We start from the raw sequence: 20,485 nt of genomic DNA, 5'->3' as shown, positions 1-20,485 counted from the left end.
CAAAGTCGGCAGTGTAACTGTTTTCTATTAAAAAGTAAATGCTTAAACAGGCAAATACCAAATTACCTCTAGGTAATATGTATATACCATAAGCTACCGTTCCAGTGAAACTTTCCGAAGCGTTTTCACGAAAAACTTTTTTTTATTCGCCCCCCGAGTTACGTTGCACGGGAAGTTGACGATTATTTATGTATGAACGATTAGTCGTGTCGTCTCCGTTGCAATTGCCACGGAAGTTGTCGTTAACTTCTGGCAAGGTCTTATCGATCTCGAACGTGTCACACGATTGCCGTACGTACGTGGTGCAAGGCAATCACGTTCACCGGTGGTGAATCGACGACTGTATATATATTCGGAGGAGGGAAAAAAAAATGAAGACCATGTGTGTGTGCGACTTGATGGTTTGTGCACTTGAACTTATCGCGCGATCGTTAAACGTCCCCAGCTAGCCGATGGCGAGTGTGACCCAGTAATGGCCGACATGGTTGTCCAGCCCGCGCGACAACCTTCTACATTGGAGATGATTCGCAGGTCTGGATCAAGATTTTTCTGGCCCAGGGCTATCGAACTTCCGAGGGACCCCTTGGTTGAGAAGGGGGGAGGGTAAACAATGTAATACAAAACAGAATAAGGTAACATAAATCGTCGAAAATTGAAATATTTTCTGTATAAAATTAAATAACATTTAATCAGGACGAAATGGAAGCACCCATGGAAGAAGAATCGAACCCCCTCCCCTTGATTCGGCGGTGATCATTCGAATTAGGGTTGTTAGTTCGATTTCAATTCGATTCAGAAAATTCCAAATGAGTCTATATGTCCTTAAAATAATAAATATAATAAATATATATTATATTTGTTGAATATATTTTTGTAAAATATTTTATTCCACATTCTTTAATTATAGGAGGACCTGGTCCCATACTTTTGATCGTTAGTCTATATCTTACCATATACATGGCAGTGACGATCGAATAAATCTTTTGAAGAATCGAATCGGAATCGGACATTTGTAATTCGAATCTTCTTTAGAACTCCTGCGGTATCCGTGCTCGAAAAAAAACGATTGGACGTAACCTAGAATCCGTAGAAAATGGGTGCAACGTGCTAGAGATATAAGTGGTAGGTTCTTCACCCAGGGTGAACAGTAGCTTCTTGGCGTAGTGTGTATCATAGTCTAAAATGCAAATTGAATTATACTTTCCAGGGGGAACGCGCATCAATTCCGACACGCCAGTTCATTCACAACAAGAGGTATACGTGTACACTTCGGTTATTACGCATCCGACTTGAATGAAACTCCGCAACTGGGTCGAGCACCGAGCCGAAAAGTAATCTAACGGGAGAGGCTATTTAGACTGGATCGCTTCAGGAAATAATCAGCCATGGAAAAAGGACGCATTGTTCGAGTATTCGTCCCGAGAAAACGGGGGATATATACAGGGTGTCCCATGTAAATCGACCCACTCGAATGTCTTCGAAACTATTGACGATATTAAAAAATATTTCAGACAATAGTGAATGTAAGTGATTGTTCAGATAGGATATATCGATAGAGCAAAGGGATCAGGAGGACGTTTATGTTCTTCTCACGATTCGAGGGACCTTGATCCGCTACTGCAGACGATACCAAAGGATACACCAGTAGACGATTTATTTCCAACTTGTTGACGACCACTCTTCCATAAAGATGAGAGAAAGAGTATATATATATACCAACCTTTGTCAGTTGCAAAGAATGGGCGTAATCTACCAATGGACCAAGGTGATTCTGATCTATTTTGTAACTTCGGAGGAATACAAGTAGCCCAGTCCGCTTCTACCAACCACAGATTAGAAAATCCATCGTAATTATCGTATCGTACATCTACGAAACGTCGTGTCCAACAGCAAAAATCGAAAAAGAAACGCAAGCACTACGCGACCCACGGTATTGCGTGCAGCAGTCGAGAGCTGACGCATTGCAGAACAGGCGGCTCCGCAGGTCAGCGAAAACAGAGTGCAGAGAAAGAAAAAGAAAAGAAAAAAAAGGGGGTTAACGCCTATTCGCGGTGGAAGACATTTCGCCCCCTTCCCTCGCTATTAAATCAATCCGGTCGAAGGGTGATCCAAGTCCAAGAATCGACGGGGTCAACGAGCCAGTCCTCTCTCGTCGCGGCCGCAATTAATTAAGTAAACGGTCCCCTCTATTGGACGACCTCTTTCAGCGGTTAATCGCAGAAAACTCGCGATTACGGCCGTTCAACACAAGCAATATGAAACTCGACCCGAAATTGGTCCAAGTTAAACGCCCCACAGACGATACGATTTGCGTCGTACAACTGATTGGCACAACCCAGGTCGCTTCGACCACACAATAGTCCAGAATCAAAACTTAGCAGCCCAATTCAACTCTATTTGAAATATTCTGAATGTATTCAAATATTTACGATACGATATTCTTTGATAATAACTGACTGCTATTCGAAAATTCGAGTATTCAAATTATTCGAATATTAATAGCCCTAATCCTAACAGTTTGTCCAGATCTCTGTGCAACTTATCGTACGACAAATCGTATCGTCGATGGGAACCTTTAGGTTGGACACAACCTTTCCGCCGGCGAACCGCCGGGCATATAATCATCCTTGATGGTTAATCACACGGATTAATCGAATGGACGGGCGTCACGATCAGCTGTTGAGGACGCACAGCACGTGCTCCCGAGACCTGATCGGGATTCGGTTCACTGGCTGTTACACCAGAACGCGCAACCGGGGAACCTATGCAGATAGATACGAAACGAGGACTGGGATGAACAGAAATTCGAACCGGAAGTGATAGTCCGAGTGAAAAATTATATTGGAGAAATTGAAGAACGTGGATGTTGAACAATTTTACTGGTAACACGAGATCTGAGTAGCTAGAAGTCACGAACTTGACTGACAGAAGACTTAAATGCGTATAAAGGTATCGTAATTATGAATGTACGAACAATATATACAATGTCTAAGTAAGACTGTAATAAATAGACTGCGGATTTTATGCATTTATAGTGTCTAGAGCTCTGTGAAATACAATCACACGCAACTTCTTAACTCGATAAGACACTTAAAAGTAGAAAGAAATTCTTTATGAATTATTTCATAAAATTTTATTCTGCATAAAAATCCGCAGTCTAGTAATAACTTTTATCACTAGATGAAAAATGAAACGACTATTGTGATCATTCCAGATCAACTAGGATCCGTGGATAATGGGAACACGAAAAAATCCACGTGCAACAGAAGAATCCAGCCCAGTATCCAGGGACACTTACATAAGTCGCGAACATAAACAGAGAGGAACGCAACCGGAGGGACCGAGACAATGGGTAATCTAGCGAACAGTTTGCTCCGTGTGGCGTTCTAGCGAGGACAGTGTCTTCTATCGCGAAACAATCTACCAGACAGTACCATAAACCATCAAATAAATTCATCTAAACATCAATACCAACACACACATCACCAATGAGTACTAATCAACGTCTGACATCGACTCACCGAAGAAGATCCTGAAGAGGCTCAGTCAACACACATTCATCCGTTCCTCCAGCGTGTACCACCTTCGCTGGACAGCCCCTTCACTGGTTTAGCTTCTATCTAATAGTAAATTTCTCACAAACTACACCCTCTCGATCGGTCGAGAGATTGTCGAGGTCGGTCTCGCGGCACAGTACGTCAGCCTCGAAATAGCTCCAGGGAACATCCGCAACGTATCGTTGTCTCTCCACTTGTCACCCAGAATCACGTTTTTTCGCGGTCGTCGACGATATCAAGCTTCTGTCGTTGTCAGACGAGCAGACACACACGGGATTGACGGACTGTACGCGAGCAAACGCAGATCGATGTCCGAGAATCGACGCACTAGTATGATCTGAAGAGATACAAACGTTTTTTCTCGACTTTTACTGTACTGTGTGAGCTATGTATTGTTCTTTCTTTCTCGCCTGTAGTCTCTATATTGTCTGACGGGATCGCGACAATGGACTGGTGAGGCTGCAGAACGGAACACGCTGCACACCCAGGACGCACCACGCAAGTTCCAGCTGACGCGCGTCGTCCTGGCGAATAATCGACGCGAAGTGGGGGAGAGGGTCGCCGCCGCGCCACCAGCTCGGATCAGCGGGATTTAGACCGGACCCAGGAACGACCAAGTACACACTGTCCACCCACCGCACTTGGCTTCTGGACGGACTTTTTTATTTAATATACCATCATTATTAAGACAGATGATAAGGGTAAACAGGGTTAAATCCTCGTTAGTGTACCGAAAGTGCCAATGTTGAAATAGTTATGTAAAACGCGTACACAGTGACTCTCACAAGTTTGTTCACAAAGGTTGTCACCTGTATTTACCAGAATGCGAATTTTATTTCGAAATTGAGAAAAATTTGAGGGGAATGTATAAATAGAAATTATTGCGTAACAGTTTTGACGTCTAATTGGTATTTCGGAAGTTTGTGAACAAATGTGTGAGTATGTCCGCAACGGATGAGTCGCATACTTTACTTCACAAAATTTTCTGAACCGAATTTCTGGTGCTGCGTATGCTAATATTGAAAAATTTTTAGACCGATACCTTGATAATCAGATAGCGTTGCACTTCGGTGAGATGTTCTCTGGATCGTTAAAACCGACTATGGTATCGTGGATCTTCGATGTTCGTGATTGTACTTTCTTTCATTCACTGTGGACCGCTTCAATTTTCTTCATTTAACCTTCTTCATTTAATGACAGATGCCAGTAAAGTTTCTGGCTCCAGATCCACGTGTCTCGATCGTCTCGTCGGTCCGTCGTTATTACTCGTCGATTCTTCTGTCATGGACGACACTCGAACGTTTCGTCTTTTCACACCGGTAGGGACAGATACTACTATATCAAAGTTCGATGGTCCAGATGTGTACTCGTTTTTCTTCTCCAGATGTTCTCCAAGGTTCTTCAAGGTCGATGTTCTCCAAGGTAAATGTTCTCTAAGATGGGTGTTCTCCAGGGTTCTCCAAGATTCTTCAAGGTAGATGTTCCCCAAGGTTCTTCAAGGTAGACATTTTCGAAGGTAATAGTTCTCCAAGGCAAATGTTCTCCAAGCTGAATATTCACCAAAGTAAACCTTCTCCAAGGTACAGTCGCGAAGAGCCAGAAAACAGAGCGTCACGTCGTTTTCGACGACGACAGACACCGAGAGTATACGTAGGTTAAACGACGGTAGCCAGGCCGACCGTGTTCCCTGTCGATCGAAAGCGTCGCGCGATGAAACCAGACCACGTTAAGCTGCCTAGAAACCACGTCTCGTCGCCGTGACGGCGTGCACGTGTGCTACGCGAAACGATACGGCCCTAGGTAGGTATAACCGCTAGCCTGGCTGATCACCGACCGCGCAAAGCAACTCCTCCCTACGACTAAGGAGGTATAGAGGGAACAAGCTCAGCTAAGGGGAAGGGAGAACGGGGAGAAATCGGTTCGATAAGTTCAAACGGAGGAAGAAACACCGTCGAGTCACCGCCGCGACACTGAATGAACTCGTCTCTGACCCCAACCGTCCCTGTGGCCCAGAACCACGACCGCTCGCGAGTCTAGCACCACCCCATTCGACCTCCCCTTCCCCCCACCTCTGTCGCAGTGAATTTTTCCCTCATCGAGAGTTCGATGACGACTGGTAATTTTCATAGGTTTCGTTGAAAGGCTGTTTTGAATTAATGTTATTTGGTGGATTTATCAGAGTTAGGGTACTCGTTGAGATCTATTATAGGGTGGATGCACCACGAAATGAACCGTATATAGCAAAAGGCAACAGTATAGCCAAGATCGTCATCCTAACTTTTCAACAGTTGGTGAGATTAAATAATTGTCTACTCATTCAACCAGAAATATTATCTTATAAAAATTGGTTCATTAGTGCGTTTGCCCTGAGTCACTTGTGAAATCTTGGACCATTGATTCTGTGCATTTCTAAAATAGGCGATTGTGTACATTTCGATAAGGTCCTTATCCACTTGGTACCAAACATATGGAACAGGTATTATAGAAATCTATATCTACGTGAGTATTGGTAGCCCACTGGATTATTTGTCGATTCAAATTAAATTAGAACTTGTACACAGCTAATCTCTGTTCCTAGGATACTCTTCGATGATGACAGATTGCTAATTTCTTTTACCGTTCGAATTAATCGACTTAGACCCAGCAACAATGCGTCCAAGTGTGTCGTAGGACTTCGATAAAGGGATATCGTCGGATTGTTACGCGAAATACAGATGTCAAGAGATGGGGCAAAATAAAATTGCGTTGAGAACGGACGACCACACACTTACACACAACGGTAACGTCCAATCGGAATCGCGCATGCTCGAGGTGACGTCAGGGGGCGAAAAATCAATCCACCCTGGCCCCGTCGCACTGTACAGTGCGGCAGGACAGGGCCGACTTTATACCTGTCGGAAACGACGAATTTGTCGAATTTAATCGACGACTTCGAGACCTACTCCTTTCCATCTCACAGACATTCCAATATTTTGAACCTGTTTTTTTGTCTATTTTGATAGTTATAATTTACAAATTGTTACAATTAACATTTTCAATCATTTTTTTTAGAGGTTCAGAATGTGGATGGATGGTATCGAGGGAAACTCAAAGAATATCGAAGCTGACGGTTACACAATCCCTCCAAGCAGTGGTGTTTAATTAACTGATTAATTGCCTGTACCGGCTCGTTAAGAACGCACACACCCGTGGTAATTGATATAATGCTTATGCAATGCGAGGCCGTTTAATTTGCTTAAACGGGAACAGCCGGCGACGGATCATTTGTTTATATCGTGTGCACACGTCGATGAATTCTCGGTTGTGTAGAGATTATAAGCGCGTCTGTTGTAAAATCGAGAGCAAGACCGTCGGTCTCTCTCACAATTCCGTCTTGGAGCTTGTTTGTCTCTCAAATGACTCCATTTCTACGTAATTCACGAGGCACTTTCTACGTGGCGAACGAAATTAAATGACCTTGGGGAACGCGTAAATACGGACGATGAATCGAAAGAACAAAATGCGCAGCAACGTTATTAAAATTATTCGGTGATATGTGTGGACTTTTCGAGACCAACGGACGTATAATCTATTAAGCCTTGTATTGCTGCACTTCACTGGCGTAGAACCTTATTTATAACAAGAAAACCAACTTCCAAAGACGTACAATTCAATTAAAATATAATACTAATTACTAGACGGCGGATGTTTATGCATTTGCAGTCAATTTTAATATACAAAATGCAGTGAAATAGAGTCTTTAGCAAAACTTAATGATATGTCTATGTTATTATCAGCACAATAAGACATCTAGTATAGAAAATAAATTTTTATCTCATTTTCATATTCATAAATTAATGTTCAAAATTGTGAATTTGCATAAATATCCGCAGTCTACCCATTACTGTTAACAGGCAGCAGTAAAAGTAGGTTCGCTGATAAGTAATTTGTGGTAAATATAACAACAAAAAATAATGTATTACCTCGTGCCTACGGCGACGGCAGCACAACGACGATCGCAGAGAAAAAACACGCAGTTTCCACGTCCTATCGGTTGCAGGTTCGCATGATAATTGATGAACAGTCTGTTTTTTACCCTTTAGGGACGCGTGTATGTTTTCATCGACTGATCAAATATTGCCGGGAAACACAACGGAGAACGAGAGACGCGCGCGTTCGCAGGTCGTGGCAGACAGTGGCCGTTGAGCGATCGGGGGGCACAGAGCAACCACAGCAACAACCGCGAAATTGCGTTCGGCCAGTCGAAAGGGATTCCTGCAATTCTGCGAGTTGTTCCGTGCCACAGCTTGAACCACCATTAGAGCTTATCAAGTCAGTTAAACGGACACGAAAGAAGAGACAGACGCGCCGAACGAGGCGGCTCTTAAGTGTCTGGAGGTGGTGTCGTATATGGTGCAGTCGTTAAGTAACGGTCAAGACTGCGTACCAAGTCTCTGATCAACAGAAACTTGCAACGCGACAATGCGGTATCTGTCTGACCATTTACTAACAGACAGAGTTTTATTATACTATATCTTGGCAGTTTACAGTCAAGCAACTTTGTATCATTTTAAATTTGTATTGCGAGTAAGCGAGGTTGCTTTAATTATGAACGAGATTAAGTTTGACAATATACTATACAAAAGTACATAGTAAGAAATACTTTATTGGACTGTTAATCCTTTAACGCCCAGTGTTGCACCGGTAGCACTACTTGATGATATTCCCTACATAGAGTACTAAATCACTTCTGGCGAATTAGTGCGTAAAAAGGTATACGGATCCGTTTTAAAAAACAAAGTTGACCTTCATATGACCTCAAATTATTAATTCGTTAATTTAGTTTGTATTTTAATAAATAAAACTTGGATATTGCGATGACACATGTCGCAGAGCCAGTAGAGTGCAAAGGGTTAAAGAGAATGATTTTAGGATATATTCGGACATGGTCCAGAATATCCAGAGCTATGTGGGAGTGGCTTTTTTCACTAGTACCATACACGTTGTAGCAACGAGACCAAAGGGGTGAAGTTTTTTTGTTGTTGCGACCTGCGTTGGATCCCCTTCCGTTTGGCAGTATTGCATTCTGCCCTGGGCTCACTTCCAATATTTTAGCAACAACGTTAGGTGAACGTCAAATACACGTTTGGCACGAGTCGTGCCAAATAATAAGTGCAACGTTCTATAAGTATGAAGACCCAGATCAGAGATACAATTAACCGACCATTTATTACAAGATCACACTGATACCTCTAATTCCGCGGCTGAATCGATAGATTAGTTAATTTAAACTCTTCTACAAATGGTTCATTTTTTTCTGAATTCGAGTGTTCAGTGGCGCCATCTTGTAACGGACCATCCATACCGTTACCCGAGAATCTACTGTATCGACCATTTATCCGCTTGACAAGTGTAAAAAAAATCATTTCTAAGAAATATGTAAATCTTAAATATAACTAATTGTAAATATAAAATATTGTACTAGCTGACTAAAAGAACCAATGAAGGAGATTATCATTGGAGACATTATTCTTCCCATAAGGAGATTCTATTTTTTTTTTTTAATCGATGTTCAATTTTCGAAACGAACCCTGCAGTCCATCGAGTTCCGCCAAGAGCCTCGATTTAGTTTCGGGCAATCTAGCGCTTTCGTTCGTTCGGCTGAGCTTCTCTTCGCGTAGGAACCAATCCCTGTTCTTCTCGATCTTCTTTCTCCATGAGTCTGCAAACAGTAACGATTACTAACAAAAAAGTATACCTAGAAATAATGTGTTGGATCAACCGAACCGTTTAACTCATCGAAAGTGCCTGCTTTGCCTCCCCATTCCTTCGGCAATATATCCTTATTCATGTAAGGATGCAATTCCTCTCCACCACCAGTATGGATTCGAAACTATATTCACGAAAAAAAAGGACATAGCGTCATCCAGAAGACTTACGATAAATTAATTACAGTGACTCACACATTCGTTCACATACTTTCGGAATTAACAATTAAATATACAAATTTTCATGCAATTCCCATTTACGTATGCGATTCAGCGAAATAAATGCGACCGTTTTCCGTGCACAAATTTGTGAGTCACTGTATTTACACAAAATAATCTCACTTTCTGAACTAGTTTTTCTTTCAGAAGAGGATAGAATATATTCAGAACGCTTTCTATGAATGCAGGAGCGTGAAGAAAATGGACCCTGTGAAGTCGCAACGGCATACTGTCTTGCACCGCCAACATCGACTTCCGAATGATGCTCTGCGTTGGGCTACACTTTGTAAAGTGAACTACGCTGAATCCCTGAAGACAATAATTCGTAGATAAACGTGAAGCAGTTATTAATGTTAAACTTCTTCAGAACTTGGTTTACTATTATTCTAGGGGAGCATCGAGATCTTTGAGGCGTTGAAGTGGGGCAATATCCAAAAGAAAATGGTACCTGAAGATCGATGACCATAATGTTCGACAGGCAACATTCCTCCATCAGACGCGTGTCCAGGACCATCAGGATCCTTTTGGTGATTGTCCGAATGGAAAATTTGTCGATCGACGTGTCCCGAAGCCGTAGAACAGTGACACGGTGCCCTTCATTCGTCAACGATGGCAGAACGAAGTAGTGTCTAATTGTAGATAAGAAAGAAATCAATCTAGTTTCCCTTAATTACGGCTACGAAATTAATGAAATATAAAAGGGAAGGATTACATCGATTCATGACACTGTTGAATATCCTTCGAAAGAGGATCACGCAACGAAAAGAATTCAGGCACGGCGGTGCGTACGCTGTAGTACCGTTCCAAAATCAATTTACATCTTTCTATGCTGTTCTTGCAGCCGAACAGGAATCTCTTGAGTCTTGCGTCATCTGCAATCAGCCGTTCCGAATTACCGAACAAACACCGTAATCTCGTCTGTAATTGCAAATCCGCGAGTCGAGATTTTACGAGCACAAATCAAATAAATGCACTGTTATGATATCTACGAGCCTATTATTATTATTGAAAATCACATGACAACGCTCGTTGTCTTGGATATGTACGTAAGAAGCATTCACAGTCTGGTGCATAAAAACCGAAAGTATTTACAGAATGGAAATTATATGATAAAAATAATTCAATTCACACGTTAAGATTAATATCTGAAAATTAAAATGAAGCATAATTTTGAATTCTGTACTAGGGGTTTTACTATGTTAATAGTACCACACAAATATCATTAAACTTCATTGACACGTTCATTTCATTGCACCAGAAGAATTCCCATTTTTTCCATTTAAAAAAACAGCAATGAACGTCGGTAATTCACCGTGACAATTAATTTTTTGTGATGCAGACCCATGTGATCAGGCAGATGAGGCTGTTTCGAAAGCCATTCCCGTATCGCCGCGATGTCGCGTTTCCTCGTTTCCGGATCAACCGGAACCACCTCATCGATGCGTCTCTGTTGTTCGACGGTCGGCGGCAACAGCGTCATATCCACGTCTGCGAACATTTTTATTCTTTAAACGCAAAACCTTGGGCACTGTGTGTCGTTGCGAAAGTTACAAATGTTGCCGGAATATTATCTTCACTCGAACGGAAGAGAGACTGTCACACAACGGGCGTTCAATATTGACAGTCGTAACACACTTCGACGGAGCTTGTTTGCGTACGAAGCGCGAATCTCGCCGAGATTCTTTTAATCTCTCGGCGTTAAGAACGTTTGTTCTTCCTTTTAAGCATTCTGTTGTGAAAATACAGATGAGATGCACATATTGAAACCATTTCTGTGTTAACTAATTGGCTAGAAATAAATTGTTTCCCTAGAAGAGGTGTTTGAGCGTTAAAGGGTTGAAAATAATTTTAAAAAATTTTACAATAGGTTGGTTTAATATTGATATTTTGAACTTCGAAATGACAAGATATTATACATATACATATATCTATATCAGTCTCATAATTTTGAAAAAAAGATTTACGGTTCTGGGCGTTAAAAAGTTAAGCATTTTTTGGAAATCGTGCGCGATGGTTCCGTGACAAATGGCACTTCCTCGAAGTACACGTTTGAATATTAATGCGTCTAATGTCCATTACGGGTAAGTGATTTGTCAATTATGCCTGTTTGACAAGCTTTCAATCGCTGAGTAAAGTTTGTAAACGTAAATGGATAGAAGATAGAGTGTATTTTCTAGCTAGCTTCCTTTTCCGTGGCTTTGACCCCGAACCTCAGGTTACAATTAACATGATTGTGTCATGGACGTGATGACAGCGATGGACGCGAAACGTTTTCAACAAAGCTTCAGACGTTACTTGGAATTCGAAGATTTTTATAGATTCTTGGGCACACTTGTGGACACATTTTCATGGACTTTAACAGACGTTTAACGATATCTGTAAACTTGCAAGCTCTGAAGATTTCGATAATTTAGAGATTTTTTAGAGCTTTCCAGAGACTTTCAGAAACTCTAGTTTTTCAAATATCTGACGTTAATAAATGGCCGTAGGGCCATTTGAAGCAATCTGAGTCTTTTACTAATTCAATATTCACTGTGACATCAAAGAATCAGAAGCATTCTTGACTGTTTTACGTAAACTGTCGAACCTCGAAGGTGAAATGATTCCCAGATTATAGGGGAGAAAAGAGAAGGGGAAATAACTTATGACCAGAATTCGATATCAGTGCGTTGCACCACACACGAATGTAAACTACATTTTCGTAACTGGATCGATATTTGTCGAACGCATTGGAAAAAGCCACACGATTTCAGATCACGAAATCGAGCGTTCCATCCCTGCGCATTACACGGTTGTTGAGAGTCGCTTGAACGGGCGACGATACGTGAGTGAAATTGATTAGATCCGCGTGAAAATGCAAGTGAGGAATCCGTGATGGATGTAAACAGTGAGAGAGCAGGAATAATACACATGTTCGATGCAATAAAATTACAAATTAAACGAAATTCAATTACTTGGATTGTTGAATAAATTTAACTTTTCTTTTTAGTCTAATGGAATGGTTGTCACTATTCACCTAGTACAAAAGTCCATCGACTCCATACGAGGACTTGATCGAATTAAGTGTATTACGGTTCGGAAAGTAAACAGGTTCCGCCAGGAAAATCGACAATTACGCTTGCTTGAAACAGTAAGTACCTTTTACGACCCGCCGTCGATCCTAAACAACTCTTGAAAACATTCGCACACATTTCACAATATTTCTTGCTGCTCTCTATTTTGAAAAAAAAAGCTGTACGTTAAACCTAAACTAAAGGACTGCGAAATACTCGATAATACAATGCATAGCATAACGATAAAGTCACCCTAAAATGGTATAGGTAGGTTGAACAGTTAAATTATGGCTCTTTCTTCAGTATGATTTCGCCATCAATTCTTATTTACGTGGACGCGTTTTCGATGCTCAAATTTCACTTTCGTTTTCCAACATCCAGTGGCAGTAATTGGGACATTTACTCAACTTGCTTCGTTTTTATTTTATCCACAATACATAAGAATTGAAAATTTTAGGGTAGTTTTATAGTTATACCACGCAGTGTATATCATAATCAAAAGCAGAACATATAAATCGATACACTCGAAAAAAAGGATAAAACATTCACCACTTTTTTACTTTAATTAAAAGTACCAATAACACAAGGACTAACGTAAAATTACGTGAAAAATGAAACAAGAGTAAGGAAACAAATCTTCAAACATTCTACTCACCCAATTATTGAAAATCAGTTGAATCCAAAGAAAAACTCAGAACTACCGAGGAGGGTCACAAAAATTCGACAGAAAGTCTTTGTCCAAAAAAAGACAAAAGAATGTGTCCTCAGCGTACGGTGAACGTCGTCGAACTAACACCGCGTCTTCGATCGGCATTTCTATGATCCCGTACCGATTCCTCACAACTGTGTTCCCCACCATCTCCCACGACACTGTAATGGTAGGTACACGATGGGCCTAGAACAAATGACCCAACGCATGATTGCCTCGAACGAAGCTTGCACGCATGTCCGTTTCCCGTAATGCTCCCATCACTCTCCTACGTGAGTGGATTTTGGTTTCGAATCTTCGATGGTGGGCAGATCGAACGAAAAGTGAATCGTGGGAACTAAAACAGAGCAATAAAGACAATTCCATTCAGAATATCGATTTTTTTAAAGCGAATTTCACGATATCTATATGGATATATCTATATATCTATATCTATATCTATATCTATATCTATATCTATATCCAATTCCGTCGATTGCACGAAACGACAGCCCCGCCGCCGGAAGTTGGCAACGTTCGGTTGACAGTACGCGACACCGGACGCTCCGTGGACGGTTAAATTCCAAGAATTACAGAAAAATGTTATCGGGGAGACAAACGGAATGAAAGGACAGCTGGCGAAATGTTCGATTGTCTAACTGTGTGCAACAGCGTTTGCATAACCTGCATCTGGTGCATTCTGTTCTCCACGTGGTGAGGACGAACGTCAGTAAGCCTTCGATCAGAAATTTCAATATACGAATCTGAATGTTTCGTAGTTTCCCGAGATACGTGGGTCCAACGGGAGTCGATTCCAGCGAGTATTGCGGCTTGAGGATACCAGGAAATGGCAAGAAAATTTCACGTGTGCTTCAGTGCAGCTTGAGCTCCGCCAATGACGAGACGCCTCGTGATCCGGATGACCAGAAGGATCCTAAGAACCGCAAGCTATCGATCCATAGACCACCATTAGACAAGACTTCATAAAATTTCTAAAAAATTATGATTAATAAATAAAAATCAGAAGTTAAGTCTGAGTCCTGTACCGAATTTACAATCTTTATAATTACATATTCAGAAGGAAATTGAGAACTGGGTCCTTCAGTATAGAACGACTGCACCCTAAAGACCTAAAAAAAAAACATAAACTTTATTATAAGTAGTTAGAATTGTCTATTTATAAAAGACTTCTCGTGCAGTTATAATGATATTTGACCCGTATAATTTATTAAAAATCAAGAACTGGCCCCGGTCTTCTCTGCAAGGTGCTGACAAATTTCTCCTCAATTTTCGAGGACCAGCTACTAAATTTGCAAGAACCCACAATAATTCTCGGGTCACTGTAGTCACAAGTAACCAACAGTCATCGCCACTCGTGGACGGGGCAGCGTGACCGTTCACGGGCCATTCAGGGTCCTCGGTAGCCAGATCTGAATGAACCATCGCCGATAGGGGTTTTTCAATGAAGTTCGCAAAACGCAAACCTACTGTATAAACCAGCGCCCGTAAAACTGCGCGAGTCAGCGTGCTACACGTTCATTCATCCGGCGGGGGCCAGCCGTGGAAAATTGTTTCGTTACGGCCAGATGAGCCATCCTCGGGTTTTCACCATTCCGTTGACTATCCCCAGGCCAGACTTGTCCTCAATGATTGACCATAACCTAACACAGACCAGTAGGCATGGTCCGAACCACTAGGAACGTCGCGACGATTGATGGAGGCGACGCCTCTCTCCAGAGACCGTATTGTCACGACTGAAAAGCGTCCTCGTAATTGCCCCTAACTCCTTTCCTTTCGATTGCAACAGCGTCTCGTAATGACCCCGACGAATGGCAGCGGTCGCCATTGTGGTGCTATGACGGGACACCGCGGGGGGACAACCCCGTTGCGATCCGGAGGAACAGCAAGTGGAGTACATACCCTGAATTCGAAAACTTTCGCTGGTCTTCCTTCCTTCCTTCAACCCTGTCTAGATCACCTGAAACAAATTGTACATCGTCATTCTATGGATTGGAAGATACTCTGAAGTATTATTAACAGTTTGATGTCGGATGACGTGGTAATACGTCTTTTTAAGAACAAATGTTGAACGCTGACTGCCAGCTGTCTACTGAACCTGTGAATACAAATATTCTTTGTCAATACCTTAGTAGACGATTTCCAGCAGCCCATTTCTTCTGGCGCCATTTTCTTCTTACGCACATAATTCACCGGTCGATTTCGGGGACCCTCGAGAATTTACAATGCACACTTAGTTCCCACTCGCTGGGTAACAGCAAAAGACGTCAGGATTATTAAGTAAAAAAAGCAAAAGAGGAGGAGCGAGAAACGACGGAAAGAAAGAAGCGTGGAGGGTTCGTAATCGCGACTGTCGTGGGAGTTCATAAAGGTGTCGTTCGAGCTGTGTGTGGTCGGCCGCTATACAATGGGGATCGCTGCGGCCAATAAATTAGGCGACGCACAGTGAAAGATCATGCTCTCGATGTACGAAAAATAGCGTGACACGTATATGATCGCGGCGGTAGGTGGACGCTACTGATTTTTCCTCTCTTTGGGACCCTGAGGTCGTAAAGAAAAGTCTGCGGTCAGAGTCTCAATGGGACGACAAGTGACCGCGATATTATACGTGGGACGAATCTCTTCTGGGGCTGAATGAGGATCCTCTTCACGCGCGGGGAACACGTCTTCGGGGGTTGAAAAAGCCGAACGATAATTCATGAAGACGGTCCTAGATCGTCCGTGACCCGAAGATTTTCGCACGGTTCCTTCGGCGGAGGATTTTCTTCATTTCCCTAGTTTTTACTGAAATTTAAACGAAATTACAATATGAGGAAATTATTGTGGGTCTGATATAAATATTGTCTAGGGAATTTTAAAGCTAGATGGACAACAATTACGCTAACATAAACTCTTCTTATCACTGCCGAGGAGCCTTCGAACACTCATCGACGATTCCCTGTACTAAGATCGACTTCCAACGCCACCAAAAGTCCATGCATTCAGGTCCATTTTTGCAATTCTGATAAAAAAAAATATATCGTCATTGCTAGATCACTACCAATGCATCCCTCGAACTTTATTTCGACCTCTCGCAATCTTCCACCTTCCTTAAATCGTGACTGAACCGTCGGAAATTCGCACGTTCGCGGGTCTCGATCCGTCCCTCGTTAATAACGTCGGATCGTCGACAACGGCGTCGAGGTGGAAATAAATAAATCGACGACGGTCGGCTGCGCGGCAGGTGGTGAGATCACGGAGGGTGGTCTAGGCGCGTTTTCATTGTGACGACGGGATAACCGCGACCGAAGCCCAACGGCACAGCCACCGTCCGACGTAATATCATCATTATAATCACACACACACAGATGTGCGACGGGGAGATGTATCGAGATTCTATTTTTATATATATGTATATTATATATTGCGGTTACGGCGGTATTGTGCGCTGTTTCACCTCTAAACAGCTCCCAGAAGGACCCCCGTGGAGGGAAGGTATATACCCGTCTCTGCGGGGACATTGAGATCCCTGTCGACAGCCACGGTAATCTGTACACACGCTTCCTGCTTGCATTTCTCTACCCCTCAGAGTCTTCATCCCCCTCTCGGGTCCACTACCTGTGTGGTGGTATGCAGAAATGTGAATTATCATGAATGCTTTCATGATTCTGTGCTCCAATTGTAAGCGTGTAAAAATTACTCCACTCTTTTTTCTAACTCACTGTATATCGCGTGTCGATCGTCAAATATTCTTCACCGGAACATTGCCACGTATCACTGGTATATTCCATCGCCTGGCATTTCCAAATTCGCAGAGCCAACCGGGACAATCGCGTTCAGGGTAATGCAGGCGTGCCCACGATCATGTTAGAACCGCTGATAGTTCTGACGGTATTGAACTGCTTCTTCATGTTCAGTTCAACGGTGACGACCTGCGCGTTGTGGTAATTATAACCCAGCTGACCTGCCTTTGAACAAGGATGGATAATTTTTTGAGATGAATCTTTCGTTCGACCAGGTGGCAATATCGGAGTCATCGGTGCTGTTTCAGGCGGGACCCGGCTGCCCAGGCAGCCAGACACGCGTTCTGGAAGCTGAAGCACGCGTATGGGAAATCGAAGAAACCAGAGAAAACGAAGCACGAGACTGGACACGAGAACGAAAAGGGCAGCGAAGATGGAAACGATCATGACAGATCGAGCTCGATGTTCTACAGCAAGAACAAGAGGAACTCGAAGCAAAAGTCGAGATCCAGCTCGAACGGCTGGTTCAGGAAGAGATCGTTGAGCACCGATCCAGGGGCCTCCCTGTGAGTATTAATCATTACAACTCACTTTGTTCGCGGAAGGCTGTCACATCTACTTGACCAAATTATGTGCTAAAATTAGAATATTATTTCAAAATTAAGAAAAATTGATTAGAGAAAGATGATGAAAGTTATGATAAATAGAATAGAAGTCTGGGAACGAATGCGTGAGTCATTCTAATCTTCAGGGAAACGATGGAGAGCTGGGAGATCGAGAGCAAGACGAGAATGTCTGAGGCCTCGCAGACCGCGAACGACACGAAATCAGCGGTGGTGATGGAGTACTCGACCGTCCAGAAGATCCTGCAGATCGTCGACGACGCGAATGACTTGGACGTCACCAAATTGGCTATCAAGGACTTCAATGCCAGACACTGCACCGAACGGAAGATGCCCACATTTAGCATTGAACCGAAGACCGAGCCTCAGACGATGCCTATATACACAACTATACCTCAAACTTAATTCGATTAAACATTATTGAAACAAAATAAATTTCTTCTAATTCAATACATTCTTCGAAAAATTTAAAGTCTTCTAAAATTTTCGGTTACATTATTAAAATTCTTTTGAGATTGATATTAACAGAAGTTGATCAACGTTTCTTCTTTTTATATTTCGTTACGTCCTTCTTCGTTTTCTCTTCCGAAGTCTTTTTCTTAACTTTTCTCTCGTCCTTAAGGGATACTTTCTCCACTGGTAGCTGCTCTTCCGGTTGCATCGGGGGTGGTGTCGATGGCCTCGGCGTTCTCAGCTCCAATTCGATGTTTTTCTTCGGCTCCTCGTTGGTATTAGGCTTCTTCCTCACCTTTAACATGAACACATTCTCGTCACCCTCGGTGACACGATCGGTGTGCACCACCTGCGAACACGGCGAGTCCATCACGGGATAGATGGTGAACGTTCTGCACATTCTTGCCGAGTTCCGGTCGTTTTTGCATTGACCGACCTGAAAAGAGTATTTATTTTAATAACCTAATTTACTCGGTTATATATATATATCATGTTCATTTACTGGTGCATCCAATATATCTATTAATATTATGCATTAATTAAAATTCTACTTTAATAGTTACAAAATCTTTCGAGTATTCATTCACTGGTGCGAGTCTACCCTACAATGTTTCAAATAGTTGTAAATTAATCTCCAAGAAACAAGGTGATCATACTTCGTAATAAATTCCTTGAGCCTTTCCATCACCATCCTCCTTATTCTCCTGGGTCTTCGACTGAACACGGAAGAGGATACGATTGTTCTCGGGACCCTTCAGTATTTTCGGACCCTCTTTGCTCGTCGGCCTTTGTATCTCTACTACGTCGCAATCGCAGGGAGGATCCCAGTCTCTCAATCTCTTCGATTTACCTTTCTCCCTCTCCATACGAATAATCAGTTCATTGCCAACCATCGCCGTACCGATTTCCCTGTAATACTTCGACGAAGGATCGTTCAACGGCTTCGGCGGCGGACAATCCGGCGGGCATGGCGCCTCTGGCATCGTCGTACAAGAATGCATCGTGAAATAATTATCGTCTGATTGTTGAAACTTGGAATTTAGATGGTAATCCTCGAATCCATTTTGTCGTTGGGTGGGGTTAGTTAATGGACGTGTTCACGTGACAGTAGAAGTCATGACTTTCGTTGTGACACTGTATAACAATGTAAATCAATGTCACGATGTTTAGTTTTCACGACGAAAAAAGTCGTAACATTTAGTGTTATCCTAGACTTTGGATTTTTATGCAAAATGATATTTTATCATTTACAGAAGACTAGAGTAAATGTAGGAACGTCCTTCTTCTCTTAAGCATCTTATTGGGTTCAGAATAAAATAGAAAACTCAGTGCACGGGATGCATGTTTTGCTTTTAATTGTATTTCACAGAGTTTTATTGGCTATAAATGCATAAAATTGAAAGTCTAGTCTTGTTGTAAAAGACACGATTTACTGTCACGTGAAAATGTACCTTTAGTAGGGGTCCACGAACGGCTGTCATTGATTGCAGCGTGAACACGTTCAGATCAGACGACCGATCCCACCATGGCGTCCACCACGATAACCTGATACAATTAAGAAACCTTTTTCACCACATTACACTCATTACACTATTCAATAGACCATGTTACACTATCAATAAATCCTTTCTTCCTCTGAAGAAATGATTAAGTACCAATAAAGATGATCATCGCAACTCACAAGTGTGGATGTCCTCCGAAGTAGAGCGTCCGAATCACAGATCCTGTTCCAAACATTATAAATAATCGATGTCAGTCGACGAAAAGTCTGAAATCTATTTTATCACGTCCCAAAGTCGATGAGACCGCGTGTTGCCCGATAGAACCTCCAAAAAAAGTTGAAGTACCCGAACCAAAGCTTCGTTCAGAGATCAAGGAAAGGGGTTTACCGTATAAAGAGATCGAGGCCATTATCAATGACAACAGACTGGTGATCAGAACCCAGAAGGAACCACCTAAAGAGGAGTTCGATCCTCCGTGCGACTGTACCGAAGACACCCAGCAAAATATCATCGATGAGGACAAGAAACCCGAGCAGACTTCGGGGAATCGAACGGTGACGTTGTTCCCGCAATCGAAGGATCTTGTGCAGGAGGAAGAGGAAACCACGCACATGAATGAAACCGAGGATATGGAAGATACATCGGAAAAAGTCAGTCAGAATCCGAATATATTTCGATTGAGGGTGTGGAAGAAGTCGAAAGATGGGCAGGATATGCATATGGAGTTCCAGACACCACGACCTTGGTCGAAAAAGAAGAGATTAGAGTACACAGAATCTTTGTATAAAAAACCTGAAATTGTGGAATCTGAGGCGATGAAGATTGAAGATGGAACTGGTACAGAGGAGGAGAAAAAAGGGAGGAAAAGAGGGCGCAAGAGGAAGAGAAGACGGAGGAAGAGCG

The 20,485-nt window shown here is 42.4% G+C and overlaps 2 protein-coding genes across 2 annotated transcripts; both read right to left on the bottom strand.

The window, feature by feature from the left end:
* Positions 1 to 9,068: 9,068 nt before the first annotated feature.
* LOC107194310 (alpha-tocopherol transfer protein-like) lies at positions 9,069 to 13,354 on the bottom strand. Its single transcript, XM_015583914.1, has 7 exons — positions 13,232 to 13,354; positions 10,865 to 11,011; positions 10,236 to 10,395; positions 9,972 to 10,152; positions 9,647 to 9,832; positions 9,324 to 9,429; positions 9,069 to 9,258 (listed from the first exon to the last, which is right to left on the bottom strand). The coding sequence occupies exons 2-7, from the start codon at positions 11,001 to 11,003 to the stop codon at positions 9,098 to 9,100; spliced, it is 933 nt and encodes a 310-aa protein (XP_015439400.1). The 5' UTR covers positions 11,004 to 11,011; positions 13,232 to 13,354; the 3' UTR covers positions 9,069 to 9,097.
* Positions 13,355 to 18,162: 4,808 nt separating this feature from the next.
* Positions 18,163 to 19,081, bottom strand: LOC107194227. Its single transcript, XM_015583818.1, has 2 exons — positions 18,737 to 19,081; positions 18,163 to 18,516 (listed from the first exon to the last, which is right to left on the bottom strand). Exons 1-2 carry the CDS (start codon positions 19,079 to 19,081, stop codon positions 18,163 to 18,165), a joined length of 699 nt encoding a protein of 232 aa, XP_015439304.1.
* Between the last annotated feature and the right edge of the window lie 1,404 nt (positions 19,082 to 20,485).

The sequence above is a fragment of the Dufourea novaeangliae genome, unplaced genomic scaffold (assembly GCF_001272555.1).
Source record: "Dufourea novaeangliae isolate 0120121106 unplaced genomic scaffold, ASM127255v1 scaffold28, whole genome shotgun sequence".
Lineage (NCBI taxonomy): Eukaryota > Metazoa > Arthropoda > Insecta > Hymenoptera > Halictidae > Dufourea > Dufourea novaeangliae.
Note: the sequence above shows the minus strand (reverse complement) of the source record. Positions and strands in the feature narration are given on the sequence as shown.

Coding starts and splice junctions, on each gene's coding strand:
- LOC107194227 (XM_015583818.1), bottom strand. CDS start 19,081: ATGCATTCTTGTACGACGATGCCAGAGGCGCCATGCCCGCCGGATTGT. Junction 18,517..18,736: donor CTCAAGGAATTTATTACGAA/GTATGATCACCT, acceptor TACTCTTTTCAG/GTCGGTCAATGCAAAAACGA.
- LOC107194310 (XM_015583914.1), bottom strand. CDS start 11,003: ATGACGCTGTTGCCGCCGACCGTCGAACAACAGAGACGCATCGATGAG. Junction 10,396..10,864: donor TCATCTGCCTGATCACATGG/GTCTGCATCACA, acceptor GGCTGATTGCAG/ATGACGCAAGACTCAAGAGA. Junction 10,153..10,235: donor CAACAGTGTCATGAATCGAT/GTAATCCTTCCC, acceptor ATCTACAATTAG/ACACTACTTCGTTCTGCCAT.